Source organism: Podarcis muralis, chromosome 16, assembly GCF_964188315.1.
Source record: "Podarcis muralis chromosome 16, rPodMur119.hap1.1, whole genome shotgun sequence".
Lineage (NCBI taxonomy): Eukaryota > Metazoa > Chordata > Lepidosauria > Squamata > Lacertidae > Podarcis > Podarcis muralis.
This window is the reverse complement of record NC_135670.1, coordinates 8,661,813-8,682,096: the sequence shown is the minus strand read 5'-3', so window position 1 is coordinate 8,682,096 and position 20,284 is coordinate 8,661,813. Positions and strand designations below refer to the sequence as shown.

At 50.1% G+C, this 20,284-nt stretch overlaps 2 protein-coding genes across 4 annotated transcripts in view; both read right to left on the bottom strand.

The window, feature by feature from the left end:
- Positions 1 to 5,576, bottom strand: part of IL6R (interleukin 6 receptor) — a 33,225-nt gene extending 27,649 nt beyond the window's left edge. Inside the window, exon 1 of the mRNA XM_028711065.2 lies at positions 5,340 to 5,576. Within this exon, the coding sequence (XP_028566898.2) occupies positions 5,340 to 5,523 (184 nt within the window). The 5' untranslated portion in view covers positions 5,524 to 5,576. The remainder of the gene's footprint in view (positions 1 to 5,339) is intronic.
- A 4,433-nt stretch (positions 5,577 to 10,009) lies between these two features.
- ATP8B2 (ATPase phospholipid transporting 8B2) overlaps positions 10,010 to 20,284 on the bottom strand; it is a 92,460-nt gene continuing 82,185 nt past the window's right edge. For all 3 annotated transcript variants that reach the window (XM_077920029.1, XM_028708994.2, XM_077920028.1), the window contains 5 exons: positions 18,958 to 19,041; positions 16,446 to 16,676; positions 15,200 to 15,338; positions 14,087 to 14,217; positions 10,010 to 11,768 (listed from right to left, as the gene is read on the bottom strand). In XM_077920029.1, coding sequence (XP_077776155.1) covers positions 11,463 to 11,768; positions 14,087 to 14,217; positions 15,200 to 15,338; positions 16,446 to 16,676; positions 18,958 to 19,041 — 891 coding nt within the window. In that variant the 3' untranslated portion in view covers positions 10,010 to 11,462. The remainder of the gene's footprint in view (positions 11,769 to 14,086; positions 14,218 to 15,199; positions 15,339 to 16,445; positions 16,677 to 18,957; positions 19,042 to 20,284) is intronic.

Here is a 20,284-nt window from a genome sequence, read left to right as displayed (position 1 = left end):
ACTATCGCTGGAAGAATTGCAGCAGCTGCCAATCAGCTATCGAGGTAAGTTCTACAGTAGGTGCCAGTCTTGGCAGATAAAGCCCTATGAAGCTCGGAACAAGGGTACCTGAAATATTGTCTCATGTTGTTGTTGTTGTTGCCATATGTGACTGAATCACTAAAGGCAGTTATGTGAGAGAAAGAGCGGCCTGGAATAATAATAATAATAATAATAATAATAATAATAATAATAATAATAATTTGTACCCCGCACATCTGGCTGGGTCTCCCCAGCCACTCTGGGCAGCTTCCAACAAAGATTAAAAATACAATAACCTATTAAACATTAAAAGCTTCCCTGCACAGGGCTGCCTTCAGATGTCTTTTAAATGTCAGGTAGTTGTTTATCTCTTTGACATCTGGTGGGAGGGCGTTCCACAGGGTGGGCGCCACTGCCGAGAAGGCCCTCTGCCTGGTTCCCTGTAGCTTCGCTTCTCACAGCGAGGGAACCGCCAGAAGGCCCTCAGCGCTGGACCTCAGCATCTGGGCAGAACAATGGGGGTGGAGACGCTCCTTCAGGTATACTGGACCGAGGCCGTATATGGCTTTAAAGGTCAACACCAACACTTTGAATTGTGCTCAGAAACGTACTGGGAGCCAGTGTAGGTCTTTCAAGACCGGTGTTATGTGGTCTCGGCGGCCGCTCCCAGTCACCAGATAGATAATCTATCAATCAATCAATCAATCAATCAATCAATCATCTATGGACCGTTTTGGGGAATCATTGTTTGGTAAGCAGAACCTGTTCTTCATCTTCCTTTTTGAAGCCATCCAATTTGGTGGCCGTCCCAGCATCCTTGTGGGAGTGAGTTCCACAGTTTAACAATGTGTTGCACTTCCATTTGTCCTGAGCCTTCCAGCATTCAATTGCCGCTCTGTGAAGGGAATGGAAGGAGCCTAACAACTCCCTTAACCAAATGACAGCTCTCCAGATTCTTCGGGGACGGCCAGGGGGGTGGAGAACCATGCCTACTTAAAGTGGTATGATACTGCTTTAAATGTAGAGTGTCGGAGGCCTGCGGGTTCCTTGCCCTTTCTTGCAGTCTCTCCTCCCACTGTTCTCGAGTCGAATTAATCTGCTTTTTGGGAACCCAGCTGGGCTGGGGGGGGGGAGTGATTAGTATCTTGGGGGAAAGGTCATTTAGGGGGGGTGTATCTATCGCTGAGCGGGCATCACGGCCCGCACCCCCTCCGCCTCTCCCTGCGGCGTTGCCGAAACCCGGGACGCAAGGAAATGTCAACAGCCCAAAGCAAACAGTCCGTTCACCTCCCTGGGCTGGCCTCTTGGCCCTTCCTGGTCTTCTGCCAAGAACAGTCGGTACTCGGCCACGGAAAGATCACGGCGCTCTGCTAATCCGGGAGCTTTCATCGCATGGATTTGGGGAGGAGGGACACAGTGCCCACAACCAGGCTTAGGCCCAGACTATCTGAAAGACGGACGGGGTGAGCTCCCGTTGCTTGGTCCCTGCTCATGCCAACCTAGCAGTTCGAAAGCACGTCAAAGTGCAAGTAGATAAATAGGTACCACTCTGGTGGGAAGGTAAACGGCATTTCTGTGCGCTGCTCTGGTTCGCCAGAAGCGGCTTAGTCATGCTGGCCACATGACCCGGAAGCTGTACGCCGGCTCCCTCGGCCAGTAAAGCGAGATGAGCGCCGCAAGATGAGTGTCACAACTGGACCTAATGGTCAGGGGTCCCTTTACCTATCTGAAAGACCGTATCCTCTCATACAGACCTGCCAGGGCTCTGAGATCTTCAGGAAAGTCCCTTCTCTCAGTTCCATCAGCCCCACAGTCCCAAATGGTGGGGATGTAGGACAGGGCCTTCTCAGTGGCTGCCCCCAAACGGTGGAACTCAGTTTTCCTTGGGAAGCTAAACTAGCTCCCTCCTTGCTGTCTCCCTGCCAGCAAGCAAATGCTGTTTTATTCCACTAGGACTCGTGAATGTGCTTTTAACAGTGCTGTCCCGTTTTCACTGCCCACATATTAATAAGATTTGGGTGGTTTGTTTTTTTAAAAAAAAATTGCTTTAATTTTATTATTACGCTTTGATGATGATCTTTTATATGTTTGTAGCTTTTTCGTTTTTGACCTGTGTTGTTTTTAATTTGCCTAAGCCACCTTGAGTCCCAGACTGGGGGAAAGGCGGTGTATAAATAAATATCTAGAGAGTGGTGCGGATAATGCCAAGGTTGCAGGTTCAATCCCCATAAGGGACAACTGCCTTGCAGGGGGTTGGACTAGATGACCCTCAGTGTCCCTTCCAACTTTATGATTCTATGATGATCAATATCAAACAGGTGTGGGGAGGCTCTGGCCCTCCACATGTGCCTAAACTACGACTCCCATCATCCCCTGCTATTAACAATGTTGGCCTTCTTTTAAAGCAAAGGCCTTTTTTTAAAAAAAGAAAAAGGTTTTAAAGTTGTGCTGAACTGTTTGGACACCTCTTCTTATTTTAATAGATTTAGTTTTATTTCGTTTTAATTCTGTTATGGCTTAATTCTTTTTTAGACGAACATCTTCTACATGTTTTTATCCGTGTTGTTTTTAATTTGTGTAAGCGGCCTTGAGTAAATATAAGGATATATATATAGGAATATAAGGAAGGATGTAAATAAATATAACAGAAGCAGAAGCAGCAACAGCACAGTTTCCACAGTATGATTTGGGGCTTGATCCTGGCATACCGAATGGCATATTAGCTACAGAAAGACAACACAACTGCGGTTTCAGTATTGACTTAGGAGGAAGAGGAGCCACACAGAAAGATTTTTTTAAAAAGGTTTCTAAATCGAGCCTCCTGCCTTCTTCCTGCTGTTGGTTTTCTTTCTTCAGAACTTAAAAGATCTGGTTTGCATGCAGGAGGACTCAGGTTCGAATTCCGACACCTCCAGGTAGGACTAGGGAAAGACCTCTAAAACCCTAGAGATCCGCTACCAATCAATGTAGACAGAGAGAGGTGGACCTATGATTTGATCATTTTTTTAAAAAATGGTTCATATCAATATAATAACGAGAATAAATAATAATAAATAATTCTCAAGAGCAGCAGGTCTGAACACATGTCATCTCTGGAAGCAGAGAAGGTCACTTTCCATTGACGACTGGAATACGGATGAGTCAGTTAAACTGGCAAATGTAATTAGTGCTGGAGAAAGTTGTTCAGCTGTCTGAACGGCTTAGGAGTCAGAAAACCCGTTGCTGGTTCTGCAGCAAATTGTCCTGAGATCCACCAGCTTCCGCCTGTCCTTAATGTAGTTTCATTGTTCTATAGATAAGGCAGGCAAGGCACATCTCCCCCAAGAAAAGAATCTGGAGAACTGTAGTTTTAAGGCGCTGGGAATTGTAGGATTGTCAGAGGCAATCTACGGTTCCCGGGGTTCTGCAGGGGATGCTATGTGGTTTAGATATTTGGTGCGCCCGCAACCACAGATAAGATAGCCCTTATCTTCCTCTATCCTGCTGCAACCACCATTCGGAGCCGGCGGCGCGATCGTTCAAGAATCTCAAACCACTTCTCCCCTCCAGCCTATTCTCACAGACCGAAAACTCAGAGGTGTGTGGTCTTCCCAAAGGTGAGACCCAGACTCCATTCCCACAACTGGGAGCCAGGATTCCTGACCCACTGCCTTCCACTCTCCCTCTGCCACTTCCTGCCGCTCTCAAGCACTAACCACTAGGCACCACATCTGTGCCGTCTCCTCCATCCAGACCCCTAAACGCCAGCCCCTTCCACAAGGCGCAACGACAAGTTATGGGAAGAAAAAGAAAATAGAGAACCAACAATTCAGTTTCTCCAAACTTTCGAGGGGTGGGCGCACACACAATTTGTGCGCGTGCAATTTGCCAGATTAAATGTGCCAAACTGAAATTGCGGAGGCTTCACCTTTCCATTCACTGCCTTATTATCCCAATAAATCCCCACCGACAGAAAGCCCTTTGAAGGAGCGTGGTACAGTGGTTAGAGCAGCGATGGGGGGGGGGAACCTGGGGGCACCTTCCATATATACCCAGGCTGCAACTCAACTCATATGTAAGAAATCAATATTTGAGCATCGCAGCATCTGAACTTTGAAACTCCCTGCCTATTGATGTTACCTCTTTTCTGCAACTGGTATGAACATTTTGGTTTTAGTCAAGCCTGTCTAGAAACGCGGAACACTGATGCACGAGTTCGAATCTGGTTTTTAGCTTATTGTTGGTTTTAACAACTTGTTGAATATTTCTGGATTTTTGGCTCTTTTTAACTGGCTGTTCTTAAGACAAAACTTGACCCCAGGGTAAAAGTGTCCTGAGGCACTTCCCTAAAAATTTCATTCTGTCAGCTTAGCCTGCGTACTTCCTTGCTGTGATGGGAGAAGCAACAGAGAGATCGATCATAATAAATTTAATAAAGCTCATCTTGACAGGGCAGACAATCTCTTGCTCTTAAGAAGAAACATACCCCCAGTTCGCATTTCCCTAACATGCCATTTTCTCTCAGCCTAACCTACCTACAGGGCTTTTGTGAGGATTAAATGAAAGGAGGAGTAAATCTAATAAATAAATTTAATACATTTGCTCCTTACAGGGCAGGCACCTCTTGTTCGAAACGTGCCCCCAGGGTAAAAAAAAAAAAGGGAGACCCCCCCCTAATTTTTCATTCTCTCAGCCTAACCAACCTACAGGGTTGTTGTGAGGATTAAATGAAAGGAAAAATAAATCTAATAAATAAATTTAATACATTTCCTCCTTACAGGAGGAATTGTTTGAAACGTGCCCCCAGGATATAAAAGGGAGACCCCCTAATTTTTCATTCTCTCAGCCTAACCTACCTACAGGGTTGTTGTGAGGATTAAACGAAAGGAGAAATAAATCTAATAAATAAATTTAATACATTTCTTCCTTACAGGAGGAGTTGTTTGAAACGTGCCCCCAGGATAAAAAAGGGAGACCCCCACTGATTTTTCATTCTCTCAGCCTATCCTCCCTCACAGGGTTGTTGATAGGATCAAACGAAGGAAAGCACAGAAAAAAGCTTTAAAAATTCATCCTTACAGGGCAGGCACCTCTCGTTCGAAACACGCCTCCACGATTTATTTTTAAAGGAGATTTCCCTTTATTTTTTCCTATTCTATCTCAGCCTAACCTACCCTGGGAGGCTCAAAGGGGACAGGTGGCAGGGCGCAATCGTTGAAAAAAGCGCATTTTTGCAGGGCAAAGGACTGGGGGATTGGCTCGTTTCCGCAGCATCGCGCAAATATTTAAGCCGTGCCGATCCAGCCATGCAATGGGCGAAACAAGTCTCTCTTTCTCACCCGGCTTCGGGCACAGCTGCTCCTGGTCCACCAAGCCGCTTGCAGCCGCGACCAGCTGCGCCACCCAGGAGACCCCGAGCAGCCACATGGTGCCAGGCAGGTGCCAGCTGCGGCCGCCGCCGCCCCCCAGGCTTCTTCCTGCCAGACCCCCCGGGCTGCCGTGCCACCTTCGCCTTGGCACCATCCTCGCTCGAGCAGCGCAGCGTTTGAGGAACTGTCCCGAGGGGAGCCTGCTGCTGCTGCCTGCCTGGCAGGGTTGCTCTGGTTGGTTGTGCAAGCCGGGGCGGGGAGGTGGGTTGTGCAATGGGGTGGAGCTGAAAGGGGAAGCAGGGCTAGGGGGCAGAGTGACAGCGATGGGGTGGGGAAGAACCCTCCGCAAGAGAGGCCGCCCCAAAACCCTTGGCTCAGCATTTTAATTTTAACTTCTGTTTTTAAATTTGAAAGGAGAGGCGCTAGATCTCATGGAGGAAATCTGGGAAAGATTTCTTGCCGCCCAGAACAACAGAATTGCCGAGTTTGAAAGAAGGGCCGTCGAGTCCAGGGGTCAGCAAACTTTTTCAGCAGGGGGCCGGCCCACTGTCCCTCAGACCTTGTGGGGGGCCGGACTATATTTGAAAGGAGAGGTGCTAGATCTCATGGAGGAAATCTGGGAAAGGCCCTGCCGCCCAGAACCATAGAATTGCAGAGTTTGAAAGAAGGGCCGTCTAGTCCAGGGGTCAGCAAACTTTTTCAGCAGGGGGCCGGTCCACTGTCCCTCAGACCTTGTGGGGGGCCGGACTCTATTTTGAAAAAAATAAATGAACGAATTCCTATGCCCCACAAATAACCCATAGGGACGCGGGAGGCGCTATGGGTTAAACCACAGAGCCTAGGACTTATCGATCAGAAGGTCGGTGGTTCGAATCCCCACGACGAAGTGAGCTCCCGTTGCTCGGTCCCTGCTCCTGCCAACCTAGCAGTTCGAAAGCATGTCGAAGTGCAAGTAGATAAATAGGTACCGCTCCGGTGGGAAGGTAAATGGCGTTTCCGTGCGCTGCTCTGGTTCGCCAGAAGCAGCTTAGTTATGCTGGCCACATGACCCGGAAGCTGTACGCCGGCTCCTTCGGCCAATAAAGCGAGATGAGCGTTGCAACCCCAGAGTCGGCCACGACTGGACCTAATGGTCAGGGGTCCCTTTACCTTTACAAATAACTCAGAGATGCATTTTAAATAAAAGCACACATTCGACTCACGTAAAAACACCAGGCAGGCCCCACAAATAACCCAGAGATGCATTTTAAATAAAAGGACATATTCTACTCTTGTAAAAACATGCCAATATCCAGACCGTCCGTGGGCCATATTTAGAAGGCCATTGGGCCAGATCTGGCCCCCGGGCCTTAGTTTGCCTACCCATGGTCTAGTCCAAACCCCTGCCAGGCAGAGAATCTTTCACTCAATATAGGGCGCTCAAACCCTGAGATTTTAAGAGCTTCCTGCTGAACTCGACCCACCTAGAAGAGGGAAGCTGCATATAATAAAACCGAGCTGCCTGCTTTCCAAAGGCGCAGGCTTGCCCTATGTGAAGCCTCCTTGGGCAGTGGCAGTGTACCTCCACACAGGTTTATTGGCTGGGAGTGGAAGTGCAAGAGGTGATGCCGTGGAAACAGTCGTGGCTCCCCCTCCCCAGAGAATTCTGGGAATTGTAGTTTATTAAGGGTGCTGAGAGTTGTTAAAGGTAAAGGTACCCCTGCCCGTACGGGCCAGTCTTGACAGACTCTAGGGTTGTGCACCCATCTCACTCAAGAGGCCGGGGGCCAGCGCTGTCCGGAGACACTTCCGGGTCACGTGGCCAGCGTGACATCGCTGCTCTGGCGAGCCAGCACAGCACACGGAAACGCCGTTTACCTTCCCGCTAGTAAGCGGTCCCTATTTATCTACTTGCACCCGGGAGTGCTTTCGAACTGCTAGGTTGGCAGGAGCTGGGACCGAGCAACGGGAGCGCACCCCGCCGCGGGGATTCGAACCGCCGACCTTTCGATCGGCAAGCCCTAGGCGCTGAGGCTTTTACCCACAGCGCCACCCGCGCTGAGAGTTGTTAGGAGACCCCTATTCCCCCTCACAGAGCTACAATTCCCAGAAGCAAGCAGGGGTGCCAACTTGGATAAAATATTGGGCAGGGCAGGTAAAATGGAGAGGGAGAACTAAGTAGAGTGGTACCTCGGGTTAAGTACTTAATTCGTTCCAGAGGTCCGTTCTTAACCTGAAACTGTTCTTAACCTGAGGTACCACTTTAGCTAATGGGGCCTCCTGCTGCCGCTGCGCGATTTCTGTTCTCATCCTGAGGCAAAGTTCTTAACCCAAGGTACTATTTCTGGGTTAGCGGAGTCTGTAACCTGAAGCGTATGTAACCTGAGGTACCACTGTACACCTGCTTGAGCTCCTTGGAGGAAAGATGGGGATATAAACATCACTCCTTTTCTTGGCCTTGATCCTGGCGGGGGTTTCCCTTGCGCTTCTTCCTCCTCCTCTCAAGTAGCCCAACATGCAGGAACAGTGCGGTAATAAATCTCCAACCTACTTTGCTGCCACCTTTGGACACCTGGCTTGAGAGCAGTACATGTGAAAAGGATCTAGGAGTCTTGGTTGATCACAAACTTGACATGAGCCAACAGTGTGACGCGGCAGCTAAAAAAGCCGATGCAATTCTGGGCTGCATCAATAGGAGTATAGCATCTAGATCAAGGGAAGTAATAGTGCCACTGCATTCTGCTCTGGTCAGACCTCACCTGGAGTACTGTGTCCAGTTCTGGGCACCACAGTTCAAGAAGGACACTGACAAACTGGAACGTGTCCAGAGGAGGGCAACCCAAATGGTCAAAGGCCTGGAAACGATGCCTTATGAGGAACGGCTAAGGGAGCTGGGCATGTTTAGCCTGGAGAAGAGGAGGTTAAGGGGTGATATGATAGCCATGTTCAAATATATAAAAAGATGTCATATAGAGGAGCAATGGATCCAAACTACAAGAAAGAAGATTCCACCTAAACATTAGGAAGAACTTCCTGACAGTAAGAGCTGTTCGACAGTGGAATTTGCTGCCAAGGAGTGTGGTGGAGTCTCCTTCTTTGGAGGTCTTTAAGCAGAGGCTTGACAACCATATGTCAGGAGTGCTCTGATGGTGTTTCCTGCTTGGCAGGGGGTTGGACTTGATGGCCCTTGTGGTCTCTTCCAACTCTATGATTCTATGAGATGGGAGGGTGGGCGAGAGAGCCGGCAAAGAAGCCTACCCACAGTTGAAATCTTGAAACCGCAACGTCCAGATTCGCTGGTTGCCATCAGTGTGTGGGTCTGCTTGGGACATAGGTGCCAGCTCCCTGGGTGCCCCAAGCACCCACAAAATTCCCCACGAAGGTGCCTGGCACCCACAAAATATGGTGCCAGGGCCAAACACATCGCATGGCACCCAGAGCAGGCCTGGAGAACCTCCGGCCCCCCAAAGCTCTTCACCTGGCCCTCAGGACTCTCCTGAGGCCTCCACCACCCAGTATCTCACTCTCCTTCTGGGTTTCTGGCTGAAATGTGCCCTTGGCAGCATTAAGCAAAAACCAATGACTGCCAAATGACTTAACCCCCCACCAGTTTATGCCAACAGCCAGTCGAAGGAGTGACCTCCTGGGATTTGGGGCGGATGTGCCTTTCGCCCCCTTTTCCGGACTTCCTGTCATTTAAGCAACAAACACAAAAAGACACGACGATAGCTTTTTTTTGGTCTTTTTTAAGAAAATGCAATTTCTCTTTATACCCATAAAATGATACAATTCTGCCAAGTATAGAAATATGTAATAAATTATATGGAATGTCCCTCGGTCCTTGCACGGCACGGCTGCCCTGCTTATAAAGCCCCTCTCACCCTGCACCCCCCAAAAAAACCCACACACAATAAAAATAAGGTAGTCCATGGCAATCCGCCCCCCCCCCCCCCGGTTCCTAATGAACTTTTCTCTTTGGTATCGAAGTCGGGTTTTAGGCAAGAAGGGGGACGGGTGAGAGGCAGAGCTAAAATGTTGCCGCTGCAAAAAAGAGCCCCCTGCCTGTGCCTCTAAGATGGGGGGGGGGAATAAAATTTGGGGGATATGCCAGGAAACTTCAAAAACTGAGTAGGGGGTGGCCCAAAGTCACACAGCAGAGTAAGGGAGGAACCCACCCACAGAGAAATCTTAAATTTACTGGCTTTTCCTTATTCCGACAGTGGCAAGGAAACTCCTAGGCCCCAACATTTTGGCCTATGAGGCTGTTGGGACTGTTGTTTTGGTCAAACTCAAGACTGTGTATGTGTGTGTCTATATAGACACGACAGAGGTGTATGCATTTTAAAATTTGCCATTTAGGATTGAAGTGCAAGCCAGTGAGAGAATTACATGATCGAAGCAGAATTTGAGGCTATCAAATCCTGACTTTCAGGCCCTGCTCATCTGCGTACGAGGCTGGTGATCCTCTTCGCATCCACTCCAGAGTCAGACCGACTGAAACGAAATGTGCCTAAGTTGGTCACAAACATTCGCTTCAGTAGGTCTACTCTGAGTAGGGCTATCCTTACATACAACGCCCCAGTTCCTAGCATATTTCTGGAACAATTCCACGAGGCGCGTCCTCACACAGCGACTCGCCACAAGTGCCTGGTTTTTTAAAAAATGAACTTTTGCAGGACAAGTAAGCCGTCGGGACGTTTGCCAGAATAGATGTTGCTTTGCGGGAGGGTGGTGAGGAAACTGGGTGCCAAGGGCTCGACGCCCTCTCACATCCTTTGCGGGCTGCAGTAGCAAAGCCCCGAGCTGAGCGCAAGGATGGGGGAAGCTGTGGCCTGAGCCCAGCCGATTCCTCATCCTTAGCCAGCACCACAACAGGTGAAGTCCCTTGCCTTCCTGTTCTCAGCCCAACATTTGCCCAACCCAGTTAGCTCTGCTGTGATGGGTGGGCTTCTGTTGGTGGAAACCAGAGAACTGGCAGAGGTGGTTGGTTGGGTGGGTGTTTAAGAGGAGGGAGCTGCTTGCAAGCCGAGGTCCTACGTTATATAAAAATATTTTTTTTCTTTTTCTTAAACTATTTCCTGCCTTGGGAATAGCAGACCCAAGGGTGTAGACTCTCTGGGGTGCAGACAAGAGGGCAAAAAATAGCAAACCAAGCGGGTTCTTCGAAGGGGGGGGCGAGAGAAAATAGCCGATGTGTTTCAAAGCTTTTCCCCCTGCAACCTCTTTCCCCGAAAGAAAAAAAAACCGCAATCCATGCTCCAGGCATCTTGCTGGAGGCTAGCAACCTCTTGTGCCCGAATTCTTCTCCCTCGCACTTGGGGTGGCACAGCTCCTGCAGATCTCCCAAGCCGTGCCAGTCCAACCTTGTCCTTTAAACACCGCTGCCCAGTGCCTGAGGGAGGCACCCCCTAGAGAACTTCCAATGCCAATGTGGAATAGAAAAAAATAATAATCTTTTTTTTCTCCTTTTTTTTTTTTGTAAACGTGGATCGTTTTCTTTCATATAGATCTGTATATATATATATTTTTAAAAAGACACGATTAGATGATAGGAGGACAAGGCATGGAGGGCGGGTCGAAAGCGGGGTGCAGGGCCCCCGCCCCCCAATCTTTCGCCCGCCGCCTCTTGACGCGAGGCTCCAGCCTCCGACGCACCTTTAAGCGCCCCCAACCTTCTTGCGCCTCCAAGCCAGATACATTCATGTGCGGTTCAGGGAGATGTCACTGGATTTTTCATTCTTGGAAGAAGAAAAAAAGACTCCCTTTTGCACAACAGTTCAGGGTAACATCAGTCTGAGGGTTGTGTGTGTGTGTGTGTGTGTGTGTGTGTGTGTGTTTGGGGGTTACACCTGTGCACCCCCTACCCCAGCCCGTGACCTGTTTGCCACTGTAAGCCAGCAGTCAGTTATTCTTATGATTATTATTATCATCATCTTTTTGGTTATACGGCCGCAAGCCTCCTAGGCCTCCTCGATCCATCCGGTAAGATCCGCATCTCTGCGGCTACCGGGGGGGGCCCATTTCTGGCCCGTGGGGCAGCCCTCCCCGCCCCTCCTGAGGCAGGGAGTTCCGTCCGTTGCGTGTGTCCGTCTGTCTGTCCCGGGACCTTCCTCCTCACACCTTCAGCGTCTTGTCGGACCCACCCCCACTAGGGCTGCTGGCCACGCTGCTGTCGCCACCACCGCCACCGCTGCCCTTCTTCTTGCGCAAAGTCTCGATCCAGCTAGCGCTGGGGCGGCCGCTGAAGCTGGAGAGGGCGAGGGAACTGAGGCGCATGTTCTTGCCCGACATGATGAGCTCTCCAAAGCCTTCCTGGTGGGAGAAGGCGTAGCCGGAGCGGCGAGAGCCCGCCCGGCCCACCCTCCCCATGCAGCGTTGCTGGGATTTCTGCTTCTTCCTCACCAGCTGGGTGTAGCGCACCTGTGGGGGGGGGGGATAAGAAAGCGAGAGGAGGGGAGAGTCAGAGGCAGCAAGGAAATCTGGGTTTTCCCCCTCCCCTCCTTCGTGGGGGCACCCATCAGTCTCCCCGTCCCCATATTCCTCACTACAACCCTGTGAGGCACGTCAGGTCGAGAGAAAGTGACTGGCCCCAACATCACACCTGGGGAGGAGTGGGGATTCGAACCCAGATCTCCCAGGTTCTAGTCTGAGACTTTTAACCACTACGCCAGGTTAAAGGCCTAGGCTGGGGCGGTCTGTACTCTTTTAAGAAGTAGGAGGCAACTGCCCAGGGGTTATGAGTTTGAACCCCACGTCGGGCAAAAAGATTTCTGCATTGTTGGGGTTGGACTAGATGACCACCGTGGTCCCCTCCAAATCTGCAGTTCAACGATTCAGCGATCTGAAGAGTGCCGGAATGACTGAGATTCAAAGTCTCCTGCTCCATCGACTGAGTTACGCCACTTACTGTTTCGGACTACATCTCCCATCAGCCCCAGGCAGCGCGGCCATTGTGTCTGTAACTCTATGTGCGTGCCGGCTAAAAACTGATGGGAGTTGTAATCCAGAAATGATCATGCCAGCTGGGGCTGATGGGAGTTGTAGTCCAAAATAGCCATGCCAATCAGGGAGGGTGATGGGAGATGTAGTCCAAAACTTATGGAGGGCATCTGGTTGGCCAAGGCTGGCCTTGCCCAATATGGCTGCTGGCAATATCCCAAGGATTTGGGCTGCGGACTTAAGTGAACTGGCACCTCTCAGGGCAGACAGATGAGACCTGCTAGAAGCAGAAGTTTTAATGTGGGATTATAGAATGCTTCATGCTCTGGTTGGAAGAGCCTTTGGGCATTTTCTGCTTGTAGCTACCTGGACAAGAGTGCCGTCAGAACCCCTGACATGCCACGACGGAGTGGCAAGGGCGGGTCACAAAAAGAGTTGCATCCAAAACCTTACAGATGCCCTGCTTTATGTCAGTGTCCCATGTCAATACGCAGAGAGGTTCTGTACGAAACAAACCCTGAATAGCCACTGTCGACATAATAGATAACAACCAAATACAGGAATGGTTTTATTCCAATCTCTCTGCGCTCTGGTTATGCTCGAGAATCACAGAGTTCATAACATGGTTATGTTGAGAATCATAGAGTTGTAAGGGACCACGAGGGTCACCCAGGCCACCCCACCCTGCAATGCAGGATATTTTGCCCAATGTTAGACTCGAATCCAAGACCCTGAGATTTAAGAGTCTCATGCTCTACCTGCTGAACCATCTCATTCTTTTTTTTTGCTTGCATCAAAACATATTCATTTTTTAAAAAATAATACCGTATTTTTTGTTCTATAAGACACACTTTTTCCCTCCTAAAAAGTAAGGGGAAATGTGTGTGCGTCTTATGGAGCGAATGCAGGCTGCGCAGCTATCCCAGAAGCCAGAACAGCGAGAGGGATCGCTGCGCAGCAATCCCTCTCACTGTTCTGGCTTCTCAGATTCAGAGTATTTCCCCCCCTGTTTTCCTCCTCCAAAAACTAGGTGCGTCTTATGGTTTGGTGCGTCTTATAGAGTGAAAAATACGGCAATTAAAAAGAGAAGGACATTTAGAACCTGAGTTTGCCAGGGAGAGTGGGGACTGGCAGACAGATAAGGTGTCTACCTTGCAGGGAAAAGGAAGGAAGGAAGGAAGGAAGGAAGGAAGGAAGGAAGGAAGGAAGGAAGGAAGGAAGGAAGGAAGGAAGGAAGGAAGTGTAATGAGAATGGGGTTGCTCGTGCGTAAGCTGCCGCCTCTCCAGGCCAAATTGCCTTGTTAAACCTTTCTGTCTGGACAGCCCTTCTCTTCGTGGCTGCCTCAGTCGCTAGCAGAATCGGTCAGTGGGCGTTTCTTAAACCTTTTCCAACATAAAAGTTGTTTGACGCCCAGTCTCCTCCTACTCTCCCTGCGCGGAAGTCTTCTGCGCAGGGAGGGCGTGGGTAGCGGAGGACCTGCGCTCTCCCCGCTGGTGTCCAGTGAAGAGTCCTGGAGCCCTCTCGCCCATTCCCCCATCAGCCCCCCTTTATCCCTGGTGTTGCGCTGATTTGCTTCCCCCTCTGCTGAGCTGCCTCTCTCCCCGCTGGGCCCTTCTCCAGCATCATTTGAGAGCCTTCCCTCCGCCTCTAGCTCCGATGGCAGTTCCCTGACAGGAAGGAAGGAAGGAAGGAAGGAAGGAAGGAAGGAAGGAAGGAGGGAGGGAGGGAGGGAGGGAGGGAGGGAAGGAAGGGCCTCTCCCCCATCTTCCATTTGGGATCCCTCTGCACCTAAACTCACCGTATCCGAGAGCTCAGGCTTCAGGTCCAGCTTGAGGAACCGGAAGGCGACCACTGGCATGATGCAGACGACGGTGGTGAGGGCAATGGTCAACCACACGGCAGGCTGGGCTAGTGTGTTCTGGGCATTGCCTGAGCAGAGGAAGGAATGCAAGAGGTCAGGGAGAGAGGGAGAGATTCAGAGGCACCTCTGATCTGGGAAACAGGGGAGCTCACCACAGCGTGGACACCAGGTCCCCCTGCCGTCCCCTCCCCTGGACAAAAGTGTAAAGGAACTTTCCCATAATGCACCTTGGCCACCTCGCAGAAATGTCCCCTTTGTGGTTTTGGGCCCTCGTATTTACGGGACCGCCTCTCCTGGTATGCCCCGCAGAGGACCTTAAGGTCCATGAATAATCATAGTTTAGAGGTCCCGGGCCCTAAGGAAGTTTGATTATCCTCTGCCAGGGCCAGGGCCTTCTCAGTGATGGCTCCGAACTGGTGGAATGCTCTGTCTCATGAGACCAGGGCACTGCAGGATTTAACTTCCTTCCGCAGGGCCTGTAAGACAGAGCTATTCCGCCAGGCTGAACTTAGCCTGATCTTTTATTCCCCTTCCTTCCCTCCCCCTCCCCTTTTTATGAAGAATACTCACTCTGGGATCCCACAGCTAATTCTCCCCTGGCCTCCTTGCTGGCCCAAATAGGACTAATTTAGCCAGCTAGCCCTGGTGATCATCTAATGTTTATTGGATGGATTTCCCCCCTAAATTGATTTCTGAATTCTGAATTTATCGTTATTCACGTTTTATACGGTATTTTATGCTGTATTTTGTTGCATCAGTTAAGTGTTTTAAATTTGTTGTTAGCTGCCCTGAGCCCGGTTTTTGAACCGGGAAGGGCGGGGTATAAATAAAAAAATATTATTATTATTATTAATGCGCGGCTGCTGGCCATGCAGCAGAAATCTCCCAGAATGCACAGCCCTTGGGCCCCAGTAGAAATCTCCCAGAATGCACCACCTTTGTCAATAATAGTTCTGCAACGAGGCAAGAAAATGAGGTATCTGTGAGAGAGGGCAAGGCAGAGAGAGAGGAAGTTGTAGACCCAAACAGAGAAGCAGTCTCCAGACTCACCCACAAAACGGAACTGGTTGGGGAAGAGCTGGAAGAGGCCGTCGCTGTGCATGGCAAAGAGGATGGCGAAGTAAACAGCCAGGCTGCCCCAGATGAAGAAATGGTTGATAGCCGTCCAGAATCCTGTATCCAGGCCAATCTGTTGGGGGGGGGGGGGGAGAGAAGGTCAAGCAGAGCATCATGGGGGCGAGGGATGGCACAGGCCCTTCCTGCCGCCCCACAGTGCGAGCCACCGATCTTGGAGAAAGGTTCCACTGAGCATATGTGGAGTGCTTTCCCCTCACAACCAGTGGTGCAGTGGCAAATTCAGAAATGCAGGGTCCCTTCCTGATTTTCACAGTGACACCCCCTCGCAGCCAAACCTCCTTTCAAGATTATACAGTATAGTGGTACCTCGGGTTAAGTACTTAATTCATTCCGGAGGTCCGTACTTAACCTGAAACTGTTCTTAACCTGAAGCACCACTTTAGCTAATGGGGCCTCCTGCTGCCGCTGCGCCACCGGAGCCCGGTTTCTGTTCTTATCCTGAAGCAAAGTTCTTAACCTGAAACACTATTTCTGGCTTAGTGGAGTGTGGAACCTGAAGTGTATGTAACCTGAAGCGTATGTAACCTGAAGCTCATAATAACGCAATACAGTCATACCTCATGTTATGTTTGCTTCATGCTACGTTTTTTCAGGTTGCGTCCCCCGGCGACCCGGAAGTACCAGAAAGGTTTACATCCGGGTTTCGCCGCTCGCTCATGCGCAGACGCACAAAATGACGTCACGCGCATGCGCAGAAGCGGCGAATCGCAACCCACGCGTGCGCAGACGCGCTGCTGTGGGTTGTGTTCTTTTCATGTTGTGAACGGGCCTCCGGAACGGATCCCGTTAGCAACCAGAGGTACCACTGCAATTATAATTGGGGATGCATTGCAATGATCCACTTTCACCAATGCCAAGGGCTAGTAGAAATCTCCCAGAATGCACTGCCCTTGGCCACCGAGCAGAAATCTCCCAGAATGCACTGCCTTTAGCCCCCTAGCAAAATATCTCCCAGAATGCACCACCCTTGGCCCCCTGGGCTCATGCAGATGCAAGTACACCTTGGGTCGAACACCTGTTTTATTCGCAGCAGATAAGAAGCAGTAGAAAGCCAGGACTTGTGGGAGATATATATATATATAAATATATCTATATATATAGATATGTAGATATATGGATGTATATGTTGCTGTTGGGCTGGGTGGGTTTGTTGTCCTACCTGCACGCTGACGACGATGACGAGGGAGGTCGCCACGGTGACGGCAAAGGACTGGTAGTCGGCCAGGTGGGAGTTGTCGCTGAAGACCCCGTAAGGGATGAAGAACATGAAGACAGAGGTGTAGATCCCTTGGGCGATGCAGATGAAGAACTCCCGCTTGTTGAAGAGCAGGTTGAGCTGCCCCGGTTCGTACAGCTTGGGGTACTCCAAACTACGATGCTCAGGCACATCCTAGGGAAAGGGAGTGGGATAGGGCTAAGCCTTTAGGCCTGAGGGCAGGACTACCCCGAGTGGGGCACGCAGGCCAGGGACGGACAGGGACAAAAATCGGGTGTGGCACACTCAACGCAGACTCGCCAGAGAGGATAGACACACACGCACAGAGAGACACAAACCAGAAGAAGTTGGCCATTCTGGCAAAGGAGGCCCTGCTCCGTCAATATCTAACTCAGGGGTTCCCAGAGGGGACAGCACTGCCCCCCCCCAGGGGATGTTGGGATTACCTGGGGGAGGGTGTTAGTATATGGTTACCAGATTTTTTTCAATGAATCCGGGGATACTTCTTTTTTTGAAGCTGAGTAGCAACAGGGAGTCAGCAGTGGGGATGGCGAGGCAAAAGACCCTGGGCCCAAGCACACATGCATATTGTATAAAGGTGCAAAGCCCTTCTATTGCACCCTGTGAAACATAAATGAGCAGAGTTTTTAAAAAACTGGGCAACTGCCACCCGCCCACAACTCCTGAGCCCCCCCCCCCCCGATCAGTCAAAACAAAGGGGGAAGGGGGCAGGAGATCTGTACCACCGGACGTCCCCAGTACAGCACACAAGGCACATCATATGGGGACTTCCGGCGAGGAAAAATCGCAGGCGCCACGGCAGCGAGCAGCTCCTGAAGCCGGCCACAGCCAACTGCGCTACCAGGCTGGCTCCAGGCTGCTGAGGCTGCCGTTGTCACGTTTCCCAGGGACAGATTTGCAAATCCGGGGACTGTCCCCGGGAACTGGGGACGTCTGGAAACCCTATGTTAGGAGGCAAGGGGGATGCATGGGGACGCTGGAGGTGTAAAGGACTTTGAAGACCAGGGAGAAGAGTCGGTGGAAGAAGACTGGAAGAAATTTAAAGACTATTTACAGAAACACTGCAAAATTAATGAATGTTAGAATGCTGTTGGATTGAAGTTAAGTGGTTTTTAGTAGCAATGTTATAAAGAAATATGTAAAATTGGATTGTTAACAGGTGATAATGTAAAGCTATAATATATTAAGATAAAAGATTAAGATAAAATCAAAGAGGGAAAGGATTTGCTGAATTAACTAATTGAACTGGAATACAAAAAAGGGAGGTGTGAGGAGGTCAGGGAAACAAGCAAACGAAAGATAAGATATGGAAAGACTGATCTGTTTTTAACTGTTTTTATTTTGTGTTTTCTTTTTTTGTAAAATGTTGAAACTTTAATAAATATCTTTTAAAAAAAAAGTAAAGGACTTTGAAAAGCTGGTATCGCTGGATCAAGCCCATTCATTGTGTTGAATAAAACGAAATAGTTCTAACTGGATTTTGGATAAAAGTGCCATAATGCAACTTTTATCTTCCCCGGTGGGTCGTGCAAACTGCTGTTCTGAGTGATGCTTTTTATAGGTTAGGGAGCACTGGGGAATTGGTCTATGGAACCAGAGGGCAGTCGCTCAAACAGTTTGGGAACCAATGACCTAAGCTAAGGATCTAATCCACTGATCTAACCCTGTGGCCCTTGCTGGACTTGCAGCGTCCCTGACCATTGGGGCCGGCGGGAGTTGGAGTCCGACAACATCTAAATGCCCGTGGGGTTCCCCACCACCACTTTAAAGGTAAAGGGAGCCCTGACCATTAGGTCCAGTCGTGGCCAACTCTGGGGTTGCGGCGCTCATCTCACTTTACTGGCCGAGGGAGCCGGCGTACAGCTTCCGGGTCATGTGGCCAGCATGACTAAGCCGCTTCTGGCAAACCAGAGCAGCGCACGGAAACGCCGTTTACCTTCCCGCCAGAGTGGTACCTATTTACCTACTTGCACTCTGACGTGCTTTCGAACTGCTAGGTTGGCAGGGGCAGGGACTGAGCAACGGGAGCTCACCCCGTCGCGGGGATTCGAACCGCTGACCTTCTGATCGGCAAGTCTTAGGCTCTGTGGTTTAACCCACAGCGCCACACCCAACCACTTTACCCCCCTGTAATTATGTTTGAATTTGATAGTTCAATAGGAAGAGAATGAGACTTTTAATGTCAGAGTTGTGGATTTGAGCCCCACATTGCACAAAAGATTATGTTGGACAAGAAGATGATCCTTGTGGTCCCTTCCCACTCTAGGATCCCTGATTGGTTGGGACATGGCGGATGGGGAAAACTTATGGGGCCCACATCTGAGAAAGCCATGGGTTCGCCGCCCCTGCCACTGGTCCACCTGGCTCACAGCAGCCTTTGCCAATCTGATGCCCTCTAACCGCTGTATCACACTGCGGAATTAACATGACTGACCTGGTCAAAGACACCCATGGCGAGCACTGGCAGCGAGGTGTAGACAATGTTGTACAGCGTGATGAAATATTGATCGTAGACAGTCTTTGAAAAGAGAGAGGGAGAAATTGAGAGACCAGGGAGAGGAGAACAAAAGGAGTCTTTGCTGCCCCCTGCAGGCCCGCTGGTGTAAAACAAAACCCAGTCACTCAGCCTGCATTTCCAAAACATTTTACAGTAGCTTTTTTGGGGGACGGGGAGTAGGATTTTCAAACCTCCAACTTCATCAGCCCTCAACAACATCAAGTCCCTAATCAACCCGGGCCCCAAATAGCTGAAAACCAGGCCCTCCTAGTTATTTCATTGCCCTTAGATCATGGGTAGGCAACCTAAGGCCCAGGGGCCGGATCCAGCCCAATCGCCTTCTCAATCCAGCCTGCGGACAGTCCAGGAATCAGCGCGTTTTTACATGAGTAGAATGTGTCCTTTTCTTTAAAATGCATCTCTGGGTTATTTGTGGGGCATAGGAATTTGTTCATTTCACCCCCCACCCCCCCCAAAAATAGTCTGGCCCACCACAAGGTCTGAGGGACAGTGGACCGGCCCCCTGCTGAAAAAGTTTGCTGACCCCTGCCTTAGATGGTTGAGGGGTGGCCTTCTCTGAGGCAGCCCCTAGGCTATGGGCCTTCCTCTCCACAGAGGTGCGTCGGACAACTTTATTACCCAGCTTTTGGAGAATTCTGAAGATGCACTGCTTTATTGCTATTATTACTGTTGTTATTATTTACCCTGATTGCAAGTTGTTTAACTGTTTGTGTTTCAGTTGTTGTAAAATGCCCTGCGACCTTACGGTGAAGGGCAGATAGTAAATTATAATGATTGTCATCACAAAGAAGACTGGCTACTGGCTACTTAGCAGGGTGGCATGACCCCCTTCACTGCGTGATCCCTGATAGGCTGGGATCACCGGTGTGGCCAATCCACGACAACTCTCCTTCTCTCGGGGTGAAATTGCTGCCTTCAGCGATGCATTTAGCGACTTACTAAATCTACACCCCACCTTCTTCCTCCGAGGAGCTCAGGGTATGATGAGTGCCCCCCCCCCCCGTTTAATCCCCACAACAACCCTAGCTTAATTCATTTGGCTATGGCAGGGACGTCCAACAGGTCAATCGCGATCTACTGGTCGATCCCCGTGAGGTTTTGGTAGATCGAATATGATCTCTGGCTCCCTGTCCTTAGCGTCGCTAAAACTGACTCCTGCGCCACCCCCTTGTTGTTTTATCTCTGGAAGGCAAGACGGAGCTTTCTCTGTGTAGCTGTTTTCACCCCCAAAAATGGAGTTTTG